We start from the raw sequence: 12,063 nt of genomic DNA on the forward strand, positions 1-12,063 counted from the left end.
AGTGTTGATGAACAATTGGGAAAAATGTTGATGAATGTTGGGGAAAAAAAAAATACCCAAGCCCCACAGAAGGAAAACCAGGCAGTATTTATAGATATATAATTTATAGTTTTTATTTTAGTTGTAAATGGCAGTGTTAGAGATCATGGACCAAACTGAACCATGGCCAATTCACAATTTACAGAATAATTGATATGGCACAGTGTTTTATATGAAAGTTGAAATAAAATGTTTAATAAAAAATAACCTTGGAAAAGCATGAATTTCTTGTGTATTTCACAGGAGAAGAGATTCACTCAAACAGTGCATTAAAAACCAACAGGGCAAATGTTTATATGATGGGTTAAATGCTTCTCAATCAGCCAGGCTTCTTGCAGGTGACAAGGAAGCTGACATGTTCCACATCACCAGCATGTAATCGGTGGTGCTACGAGCACAGAGCTCTTCCTTGTTATACTTGCGTTTAAATCCAATCGCAAGGCCTGCACTGGGAACCGAGAAGAAGAGTGGAACTGCTGTCCTAGTGTTTGGGCCGTGCTTCTGCTGCTGAAGTTTGAAATCATCCGCTTGCCACACACTTAATACGCACTTGCCTGAAGTGAAAGGGACTCGGTCGGCAGTTCTCCCAGACATCGCTGACCGCATGCGTGCCTGTGGAGGTGCTGAAGGTCGCTCGCCCGCCCACATGTGCCATTCATCCCGCTGCCAATGATCAAAGACCAGGGGAATTTTCTGTCCTGAAACTTCAGTGTTCACTTCTGGATGCCAGGTGCGTGCAAGGAATTTGTCACTGCAGAACGCTTTGTTAATTATGCTTTACGGTAGGCTAATCGGCAAAAGTAAGCAAAATCTTTAATTTATTGGGTTTACAAGTGCTCCCAAACATTTTCCTCCTGTAGAACACCTCTGTCTCCAGTCCTGTCCAACCAGGACATGAACGAAAGAAATGACACCACACTAACGCACAGGACACAGAAAAAAAAGTACACATGAAAAATAACAGCTCTCTAGAAATTATAACAGTAACTGCATTGGAGACAGACATTTAAAACAATTCCTTGTTCCATGAAGAACATCATTCCTTTTTTACAACAACAAAAGCAAAACAATTCAACTAGACTGTCACAAACATTACAATCTAAAGTAGAACACTGAAAAGAAACAAGCTTGCGCCTAAAACTACAACCAAAAAACAAACAGACACAGAGGGTTTTAATGTAACAGAAGATTCTTTCCTTGAAAGTCAATCTAAAACTCCAGTACTGCCTTGGTTTTCACAAAATTCAGAAGCAACGGTTCTGGGTTAGAAAGCAGCTCTGGAACACAGTGGAATTACTGAATTAGGGAAATCCTGGTATAAACATGAGAGATGAATACAACTGGAAACCTGCCTTCATATCATTCACACGGAGCAGGTAGCCCTGCACGCCGTGACATCGCCCCCCTTCGGGGAACACATCTGTAATCATTCTTAACGCAGAGTAGTGTCCTGTCTTGGTTAAAGCTATTGCATCCGACCACCTTGGACTTTGCAATAAATAGAAAATTAAAATCATTTCAAGTATCGTCTGTGTTTATCTGTTGGTGAGACAAAGGGACGGGCTCACCTGAGCCCCGCCGCGGTACAAAAGCTCTCCAGCCGGTTCGGCGCATTTTTTTTTCTCCATTTTTTCTTTTTTTTTTTTTACTTCAACTTGATATGATTAGAAAGATACTCTGTAAAAAGTTAGAAAAATTAAAATAAATAAGTCCGCTTTCCCTTTGGGTGTGCGCAGGAGCTTCAGTAGACCCAGCTGACCGGGACCCACTGCGGCTCCGTGCACAGCCGGTCCACCGCCGCCTGCAGCTGCTCGAAGGCTTTGTCCAGGTTGTCATTGACGATGGTCAGGTCGAAGTAGTGGCTGTAGGCTCTCTGGATCCGCCCGCTCTCGTCCACCGTCTTCTTCAAGTCCGTGTCCTGTGGGAAGCCAAGCGCCGAGCGTGAGAAGACCTGCGCCGTGTATCCAGTCTGCGGAGAAGAGCCGGGCTGTGCTAGTCCTCTCTGTCACAGTCTGCCGGTCCTCTCTCTCACAGTCCGGGTGAGACGCCAGCAAACAGGGCCCGGGGTCACCATGCCCGGCCCTCAAGACAGCCCACTGCCTGCCCTCAGCCTGGGCTCCTGGCACCAGGCAGCCTCGCTAACCACTGTGAGGAGCAGGAGGGGCAGAGGGGAGAGCAGGAGGGGCAGAGGGGAGAGCAGGAGGAGAGCAGGAGGAGAGAAGGAGGAGCAGGAGGGGAGCAGGAGGGGGAGGAGAGAAGGAGGGGCAGGAGGGGAGCAGGAGGGGAGCAGGAGGAGAGAAGGAGGAGAGAAGGAGGGGCAGGAGGAGAGCAGGAGGGGAGCAGGGCCTCACCGTCAGCAGCTTGGTGGTGATCCCGGCGTCCACCACGGCCTTGTGCATGGCCCGCAGTGTGTCGAGCTCGGGCGCCGCAATGAACACCACGTAGGGCATGAACTCCGGGGTCTTCAGGACCTTCAGAGCCTGCAGGCAGAGACAAGGCCTTGACCTCTCTTTACACACAAACCCACTCAGGGACCACAGCACCTGGGCTCCTGGGGCCACCCTGCACACAGCCTGGCGAGTCTGGACCAATCCGCCCCCAATTTATTCACTCTCACAGTCTCTCACTCACTCACTCAAACTCTTTACACACACACACTGAAGACACTTTACATACAGCACACACACATATTAAATGTCACATGTTAATATATAGTGTAAATACTCTTTAGAACAATGAGCCGGTGCCTATTCTTTTTAGCACCCGTGTGTAAGGGTGGCCCCTCACACCCCCAGCCCTCGGCCCCCACGCGCCCCGAGCTCCCGGCCCCCTGACCTGTGGGTTGACGTCGAGGATGCAGGTGCGGCCGGTCTGCACCACCTCGAGGATGGAGTCGATCTTGGTGCCGTACAGGTTGCCCTCGTACTCGCCGTGCTCCAGGTACCGGCTGGCCTTGACGTCCAGCTCCATCTCCGTCCGCGACACGAACCGGTAGGACTGGCCGTCCTTCTCGTCCTCCCGCGGCCGCCGGGACGTGACTGTGGCACGAGATCCGCAATTAACACGAACCACACGACCCTGCGGAGCAGGCCAGCCTGAGACATGCACGCTCTCCGGCTGCACTGCTCGTTTTGACCAGGGTGAGACTGTTAACTCCAAACAGCGTTACTAAAAAAAAACAATCCTGCAGTTTGAGGGAGACACGAGAGCAAGGCTTTAACGGCTGAGGCTCCGCAGACGGCGCATGAGCCGACAGGAGGATCGCCCCAAGAAGACTCACATGGGACTGTTGTTCCGAATCTCGTAGGGTTCAGCACCATCAGCCGGTTCTTCAGGCTCCTGCGCCCCACGCCCTGGGCCCCGATCAGCACCAGGGTCTTCCTCTGGAAGGGGGGCACTCGGGCCACCTCTTCGTAGACCTGCAGCTCGTGCCGATCGAACTCTGCAGGCGCGAGCACAAACAGGACGGGGCCGCCTGCAGTCACAGCGGCCTGCAGACCCCTCGACAGAGGACACCCCCAGCACGGCCCACTCCCCCCTGCCCGCCCGGCTGACCAGCTCTCCAATGACCAGGGACAGAGAGGTCGCTGGACTTTTTCCCTTCAGTCCCTGTTTGCTTCCACTGAAACGACATGTCCCACCATTCAGGCAAAACCCCCCCCGGCCGGGCACCTCTCTCCACACCTGCGTTTCGCGCTGTAAGATACATCATCTTCTTTTTCTTCTTCCCGCTTATTGTGCCGCACAGGACTCCTTGGGAGAATCGGAGAAAAGACGGATCAAAACCACCCCTAGGTGGCGCACACGGTGCGCCTCACACAATTCAGGCTCCCCCGCCTGGCTCACCCAGCGCTGCTCCGCCGAGTTTCTGGTGGACGAAGTACACACCTGAGCCCTCCCAGTCTCTCCTCACGAACGCTTTCCTCTTCTCCTCCAGGAACTGGCTGGGGATGAGCCCCGTGGAGCCCCCGACAACATGGCAAGCCTGTGGGGAACAAAGGGTCCAGTCACCCGCTGCTGGTGCGGACTGAGACAGCCACGCCGTTCCGGGGGAATATCGGCACCAACACTCAACATCATGACCGCTCCTGGGGGAGCTGGAGCCGACACGTGCAGGCGGTAGAGGAGCGAGGTGGGGTACGCCCAGGGCGGGGCGCCGGTTTATCTCACAGCACACGGACACACCCACACCTGGACCAATCTTCCCAGAAGCCCACCAGCATGTCTTTGGACTGTGGGAGGAAACTGGAGCACCCGGAGAAAATGCAAAAATGGGGAGAGCATACAAACTCCACACGGACCGCACCCCAGGAATGGAACCCAGGACTCCAGCACTGTGAGGCGACAATGCCGGCCACTACCGCCCCACCCTCAATATATCCAGCAGGATGGTCGACCTCCATATTTGTTCTCTGTGACTTTTGGGAAGTGTCACTTCTTTACACAAGGAGTTGTAGGAAGTCTGGAACAAGCTACCCAGCTGTATGAGATCTTCAGATAAATTAACGACTAATTACCAAATGGGCGTGTTTGTAACTTTTCTCACGTGATAAACTTTAAAACTGGTTTAAAGCGTGTTTTTAAGCTTGCACAGCCAGCATGCTTTATTTTTAGCTTTACAGAAATGATAAAAGAAAATTAAATGAAATGCACAATATGAATGCAACTGCGAGAATATGTGCAGAGACCCAGCTGGACGGTTTTCAGCACAGCTGCTCTGCCCCCTGCAAGAGCCCACTGCTCCCTGAGCACAGCGGTGAGCGCACTCCCACCTGCCACCAGTTGGGGTCCTCACGGTTCACGATCTGCAGGACGTCTCCTCGGGAGAAGGACAGGCCCGCCTCTTTACAGGGAATCAGGGTGTCGCTGGCTGGATTGTAGTCGAAGTGAGGCTTCACGTACACCTGAGGGATGCAACGCACACAGACCAGGGTTTTCAAACCGGACAAAGCAGAGCTGTAAAGAGTTTCCCAAAAGCTCAGTGCGAGAGATGTACGTCATTAAAGTTTCACAAATTTGCTCGACAGCTGAAAACTGTGAGGGAGAACAACCAAGCCTGGTGAAGACCTTTTAATAGAGGGGTGAGACTTTGTTTGCCTAACAGCAGATATTGTAGCAAATTGTTTGATTTCTTAGCAAACAATTTCAGAAACTGAAATTGCGCTGTAAGAGTGTTAACCCTTACACCTGCAGGGGAGGTGTGAATACAGGCCACGCTGTCACAAGCTGTCAGAAGGTGCCAGCAGTAGGCAGGAAGGCTGACAGTATTTAAACAGCCTCTCCACACCAGCTACAGTGCAGTTACCCCTGGTGTTTACACCGGCCCCCGCTTGCCTGACATGTGCAGCAGCCTTGAGCTGCCCCTGGGGAACAGTGTCAGCTCCTGTAGGAGTCTGAATAAGGCTCTGCCACTGTCTCACTGAACAGGCTGGTGACGGGCTGACACCATATCTCACTCAAGCTTCCCTGCGTAAGAGATACTGCTAAGGCTTGAGACCTCTGCTGCTACTAGACTTAAAATAATTTACTATAAGGGGAGACCACCGGCCCAGTGACGTATTACACACTGTTCTCAGTGAGCCCGTGTGGTTGTAGGGTACAGTGTGAACGTGGGGTACAGTGTGATCCTTCTGGAAAGCAGGCTCTACCACAGAGAGAACATCCTCATAAACTGAGCTTCGCCTCAGCAGGGCTGTACGGAGACACAAGACACAAGCGCTGGTCTTGACAAGCGGAGAAGGCGGGCAGCGAAATGGACACAGTTCTCCTCTCGGAGGACAGAGAACTGCAGTTCGGTTCATTGGCACGGACTGCCACAGGTCCCCTCTGGGAGGACACTGACAGCACTGGACTCTGGACGTCCGTCTTAAGAAAACACTTGCAGTTCGAGTATAGTACTCAGTGCTATTAATAGTCTGGCTCTGTGTAGAGTTACAGGCATGATGGATTCTAAACCCAAATTTAGAGATCATTAGGACATAGTTCGTTAAGACACTTACAGACACGTGGATCTGCTTACTACTGGGAACGATTACATAACCAAGCAGCGAACCAGACAGCACCGGTGAGCCGCAGTCACAGCCGCCTAGAAAGAAACGAGGCGCCTTCTCTCGGGAGACGAGCCAGCGTCGTTTCCAAACAGCATTCGCTAAACAGGAGTCTTTTTCCTCTCGCACACAAACGGGTCACTCACCCCACCCAGGCTGACCGCGCTCCTCTACATACTGGGAACCCCAGCATCTCTGACTCTGTACCAGTTCAATAAGCACGTCCACAACAACCGCTCCTCCCAAGAGCCTTCGCTTCTCTCACCGACTAGGGCTCCTGCTTCCACCCCCCATGTTAATTCGCATTACTAATTCCCTCATAACTCCGAAAGACCCCTCTCGGCCACCTTCAGCGGAGACTGGAGAGACTGTTTCAGTTGCTTGGGGCGCTGGGGAGAGCTGTGCTACTGCTTCGTCCGAGCCCCCTGGAGCCTGGAGCCTGTCTGCGGAGCTCCAGAGGGGCTAACCCTAACCCTAACCCTCCAGCACGTGCCCCAGTGATGGCTGGGGTGGAGGGGCCGAGGGACTGGGGGGTTACCTGCTGAGGAAGAGCGGCGTCCCTGTAGCTGGGGAGGATCTTCAGAGTGATCCCCCCACAGCAGCTCTTCAGCATGTCCTGCAGCTCCTTGGGGTTGCTGCCCACGTCCTTGCCGTTGACCTCCTTGATGATGTCCCCCACGTGCAGGAGGCCCTGGCGGTCGATCATGCCCCCGTGCAGAATGCGGGCGATGACCAGGTCGCTGTTCTCCACTCGGAAGGTCACGCCCTGCGCGGCACGGAGAGGGGCAGCGATCACAGCCTCCGGTCTTTTTAAGGCTTTTTTACTTCCTTCCGCTTTAAACAGCGCGGGGCAGTAACCGCTGAGGAGCCGACAATGTGCCCTGTACAATAAACGTGCCATCTGCTCTCCCTCCTCCCCGCTTTCTTTCCTAAGCACCTTATTTCTGGTCCCTTTAAGAGAGCCTTCCCTTCGAAAACAAGACTTCTGCAGCTCAGTGAATTTAAAAACTACTGCTTTTTTCCTCAGACATGCTGTGCAAGGGACATATCAGCGGGCTGACACAAGGAAAAGTGGCGCAGGGGAACAGGGGGTGCGAAGCGGACACACTTACCAAGGGCTCCCCTGCCTTCTTGCGGATGCCGATCATGCGCACGGCGTCGGCCTGTACCGCCTGGGGCGCGGCGGGCACGCCGTGGTTCGCTTCCGATCCCCCCGGCGGCGGCTCGTAGCTCTTCGACGCCACCTTGTCGTGAGCCTCGAGCAGGGACTGCGACAGAGACGCGTGCTCAGAGCTCAGAGGGGAGAGCGAGCGGGCCGACCGCCCGGCCCACAGCGCAGCCCCTCTGCTCTGCCCTGCCCTGCCCATTTCTTTCTGCTTGTCCTGAAGAAACGCCAGTGTTTGCCGTACGAGACAGAGACAAGATCCGTCACCTCACCCACGATTCAGGTGCCTTTTTTGAGAAGAAGAGAACTAATTCCTACTATAGATTTCTCTACTTCTGATAAGTCCTTTCCCCTCTGAATGCCCTGTGAGCGCTGTAAGTCTAATGTGAAAATCGATACTAGACTGCGCAAGCATATGGCACCGCCTCAGTAATCTGTTGTGCTAAGTACTGCAGGGGGATTAAGCATCAGCCTGTTATTTAACCAGAGGAAGACTAGCAACATCACGCCCATGGCTTTCACAGCACAGAGCTCACAGCTCTTCTGTCTGGAGAGCTCGGCACTCCTCCCTCAGCGCCGAGACTCGGAGGAGAGAGAGAGAGAGAGAGATCCCCACCGCAGGAGCCTCACGGCTCCCTTTCAGCTCTCTTTCTTGTACTTTAAATAACCAACACATCAGCGTTTCTCTCAGTTTCCGAAGGCGTAGGAAAGCGCAACAGCCAGCCCCAGGTGGCGGAAGGGCCGACGAGCACCGTGACGGACACCCAGCAGGACCGCGGGCGTGACGAGGGCTCGCAGGTGGCTCACCTGGAAGTGTGGCTCCTTGAGGATGCGCGACAGCTCGGCGGCGCTGTCGTCTCTGCTCGCCAGCGGGCTGATGTCCTCCAGGATCTCGCTCACCAGCTCCACGTTGTTGTCGCGGACGGCCTCCAGCTTGACCTCCTCCAGCCGTTCGTGAGCCTGCGGAGAGACGCAGCACTGTAAAGGCCAGCCTGCTGGGGGCGCCAGAGAGGCGCGGTCGCACCACGGTGCTCAGGAACACAGCCTCCTCATCTCCTTCATCCCTCTGACGCGACAACACTGCTCTGCGCAAGCCGGTGTGGAATATGGGAGGAAATACATTTAAGTTTTTGAAGGCTAAAATTAGCAGATAACGTTTTTTCTGGCCGCCATCATGCTATGAGTTGTGGTTGGTGAATTTCTTTCGGAGGCTTGCGTCACACTGTGAACCTCCAGTGTGCTGCCAAAGAGAAGTGCACACCCACGAACCACACCTGGATCAGACAGTAGGTGGCGCTGCAACCCGTCACCTCGTCATGACGAAGAAGCCAGTCAAACTAGTGCCGCCAGGACTGCCTGGACACAGTTCCTCTTACACCGATCAGCTCAGAACGCAGTCAGGCCCTGCGGTCAGCGGCTTGGCACTGAGGTCAGGCCCTGGGGTTAGTGGTCTGGCCCTGCGGTCAGCGGTCAGGCCCTGCGGTGCTCTGCTGATCCAGAGCTCTGTCAGGGCTGTGTTTCACAACGCACTTCATTCAGAGGGAACAGGAGCCACGGCGCAAACAGCGATACAGCACTAGAACACAACATGTCTTTGTTGGCCTGAATTGTTGTTTTTGTGTAAAAAAAAACCCATAAGTGGTCATATACTGCAGGAGCGTTTCATTTGTTAGAGAGAGAAAGTTCTCATTGTGTACACCAATACAGCTGCACGTTGATATTCTGAGGTTATTAGGCTGTCAGATGATTGTTTGATACAAGATCTTCATAGATTAGATACATAAAATTAACATTTTTTATACATTTCCCAAGGATGATGAGTGACATACATTCACAGAATAAATATTCAACTACAACAACTCAAAATTTCTATTAAATAAAAAAAAAAAATCAGTTGTTTTCATTAAAAGCTTTGCAGTGCACCCATTGTGAATGTGATTGAGATTCTGTATTTGAGTGCTGCACAATTTACACCTGGCTCTTTGGGAGATGAACTCTGGCATCGATGTCCGTGATTCCCTGACTGATGCTCTCACAAACGACCTGTCCAAGTTATTCATTTTTATAGGCAAAATAAACTGACCGGGAGCTGAGGACAATGGAAATGTGGGGCATATTTAAATCATCCAGACAGGGATCTGGAGTGCAGGAGACATCTGACCTCAACCCCATCCTGTGTCTCTGTGGAGATCGCAAAGCTCCGGAGCGACTGTGACAGTCACAATAAACGACCCTGCTAAACTAGGCGATCAGCAGCAACAGACTGCACCTTGGACTTGCGCCCCACAGTGAAGAGTACTGCCCGGCTGTGGCTGGCACAGCCCGATCACGGGGGGCGGTTACACACAGAGACACAGAGACTCAATGACAAGTTACGAGCCCATTGACAGCAACAGAAAACAGCAAGAGTGAGTGTCAGCGATTCCCCGACTGCTGCTCTGCCACTGCCCCAGGTCAAACATGCACAGCGTGAACAGAACTCACTATACCCCCTGCCCAATCATGCTAAGTGGGACTCACTAAAACGGATATTTATGATGCTTGATATTACGTTTCCAACAAAGCATCAGAATCCCACAAACAAACACCTGTAAAAAAATGCACATGCTCCTTCTCACAGGTGGGAACCCGGAGCGTTCTGGGCGGCAGTGTTGCTGCACCCCCTGCAGGTCGGCGTACCTTGGCCAGAGACCTGACGATGGGGCTCTCCATGATCCCGCGCAGGAAGATGAGGTCGATGTCCTTCGCTCCGGTGCAGGTCGGCAGCTCATTCAGGTTATCCAGAACCTGCTGCATTGCTGTCGGAGAGAAAACCACATTTACAGCCCTGGGAGAGACGAGGAGACGAAACAAGCCAAGGAGGATGTGGGTATATCATGCAAAGCACACGTTTTAGATCAGTAACTTTCAGAAAAATGAAAGAAACGCCACCTCCCAGTATTACACGGACATCTGGGAGTCCAGCAGGCCAAAGGAAAGTGGCACACCTGGACCCACGAGGCCCACACGAGTACAGGCAGCGATGCCACTGCACAGTTTTAAAGTTTGCAGCCATCGTGGATCCTGGGAAGATCTTGCACAAGAAGAGCACAGAACTCAAACTCAAAAGCGACTCCCGAAAATGTCAGTTGAACAATTTTGAAAGCAGAACATCAAATATATCCCAGAAGATATATACAATCTATGATGCAAATGCTATGTAAGCAAGGCCAGAGCATACCAGCAGCAGCACGGTCATCCCTGCCCATGACAGAGAGAGTTTACTCTGGGCATCGTTTTTTTCTTCCTCAGCCTCTAATGATACTCATGCATTGCACTAAGACTACGCCTTTACATGGCTACTGATACAGTATTATTCATGTGCAGCTACAGTTCATGTTAGACATGCAGAAGGAAGCACCGACCTATTGAAAGGCATTTTGGGACAGTCTGATTGCCACGCAGAAGATGACACAGTGACCTCTTCTCAGTTCAGTTTAATTTGAGGAGCAATAAGCTCAAAGTTTCTAATCATTAGCACTAATAAAGCAGTAGTGTCAGCATTTACCAGTGACTTTTAAAAACATGACTTTCCCCGTAAAGAACATCACATCAGAAGTATCTGAATCTGCTCTGCTCGTGTCAAAGAGACGCAGGACAGACCACTTTCTATACCCATTCCCACTCCGATCTCCGTTCCCAGCACACTCCCATCCTTCGGGGAGGGAATCACACAGACGGCAGGGAGAGCAGGTAACGGATTGTGTTTCGGAAAACGGCTCAGCGCTCCGCAGTGACCATCCTGAATGGCAGGAGAGCAGCCGCAGTCCCGAGGGAGGGAGAGGGAGGAACAGATACAACAGGCCCAGCGAGGTGCTGATGTGGTGAGGAAGCAGGAGCTTCAAAGGGAAGTCAAATGTGAGCAGTTTTTAAGCACTTTAAATCTGTCTAAACTAAAAGTTTTCTTCTTGGAGAGAGACAAGCTTGCAAAAGGGATAGAGAAAGGATTCACCAGAAAACATACCTAAAAGCCGGAAACTCTTAGAATCTATCCTTCACAAAACCAACTGCAAACTGCTAAGGATTCAGAATTAACCTGGGCCAAAAGACAGAGCTCACCTTTGTGATTTCAGGTGGCTTTTGCATATCGCGTTACCAGACATTTCTCCTTCAGCACATCTTTAAAAAGCAAATAAACCTTTTTGGATCACAGATAGATCCAAACCCTTACTATTGTCTCTTATTAGTTCGATAATACAGTTTTAGACTCCACATCCTAGTTATTAATTTCACACTGTTTTACGACAAAGGGTTGTAATTGAAGTGTGCATACTGAAAATGTAATTTTGTCGTGCAGTCTAAAGAACAGATCCGTAACTGGCAGTTATGAATTGAACCAATTAAAATTTCTGAGAGCTTGCATATCTGACAGAACTGCGGTGTGAAACTAAAACAGCGCACGTGTTTCATCCATCGCTTTCTGAACAGAGAAGGTGGTGTTATTGACCGATGTAAGAAGAGATGACATTAACATTAATCTTGAGAGATAATCCCCAATCTCTCAGACATGCTCACAAATCCCAAATCTTACAAATTGCACAGCCAGATAAAATATGTATAAATCTAATGCACATTTAGGAAAAATGTCCACAGTGCTAAAGCAACAACACAGGTAGTGTGTCTGCCTGTTGCTATGGTTTCTGTAATTCTATCTGCGAGGAAACTGAAGGTGCCCCAGCAGCAGAGCAGAGCACCAGCCCGGCCTGCAGCAGCCCCGCTCCAAACCAGGAAGAACCTGCTCTGATCTGAAAATGAAGGTGCTGTTTTTTTAAA

At 51.4% G+C, this 12,063-nt stretch overlaps 1 protein-coding gene across 6 annotated transcripts in view; it reads right to left on the bottom strand.

Annotated features, from left to right (window-relative positions):
* Window positions 1-840: 840 nt before the first annotated feature.
* Window positions 841-12,063, bottom strand: part of pals2b (protein associated with LIN7 2, MAGUK p55 family member b) — a 36,905-nt gene continuing 25,682 nt past the window's right edge. For all 6 annotated transcript variants that reach the window (XM_015358086.2, XM_015358085.2, XM_006636049.3 and 3 more), the window contains 11 exons: window positions 9,931-10,049; window positions 8,059-8,211; window positions 7,199-7,354; window positions 6,625-6,852; window positions 4,812-4,943; window positions 3,928-4,024; window positions 3,724-3,792; window positions 3,320-3,481; window positions 2,875-3,077; window positions 2,391-2,519; window positions 841-1,957 (listed from right to left, as the gene is read on the bottom strand). In XM_015358086.2, coding sequence (XP_015213572.1) covers window positions 1,781-1,957; window positions 2,391-2,519; window positions 2,875-3,077; window positions 3,320-3,481; window positions 3,724-3,792; window positions 3,928-4,024; window positions 4,812-4,943; window positions 6,625-6,852; window positions 7,199-7,354; window positions 8,059-8,211; window positions 9,931-10,047 — 1,623 coding nt within the window. In that variant the 5' untranslated portion in view covers window positions 10,048-10,049 and the 3' untranslated portion in view covers window positions 841-1,780. The remainder of the gene's footprint in view (window positions 1,958-2,390; window positions 2,520-2,874; window positions 3,078-3,319; window positions 3,482-3,723; window positions 3,793-3,927; window positions 4,025-4,811; window positions 4,944-6,624; window positions 6,853-7,198; window positions 7,355-8,058; window positions 8,212-9,930; window positions 10,050-12,063) is intronic.

Source organism: Lepisosteus oculatus, chromosome 10, assembly GCF_040954835.1.
Source record: "Lepisosteus oculatus isolate fLepOcu1 chromosome 10, fLepOcu1.hap2, whole genome shotgun sequence".
Lineage (NCBI taxonomy): Eukaryota > Metazoa > Chordata > Actinopteri > Semionotiformes > Lepisosteidae > Lepisosteus > Lepisosteus oculatus.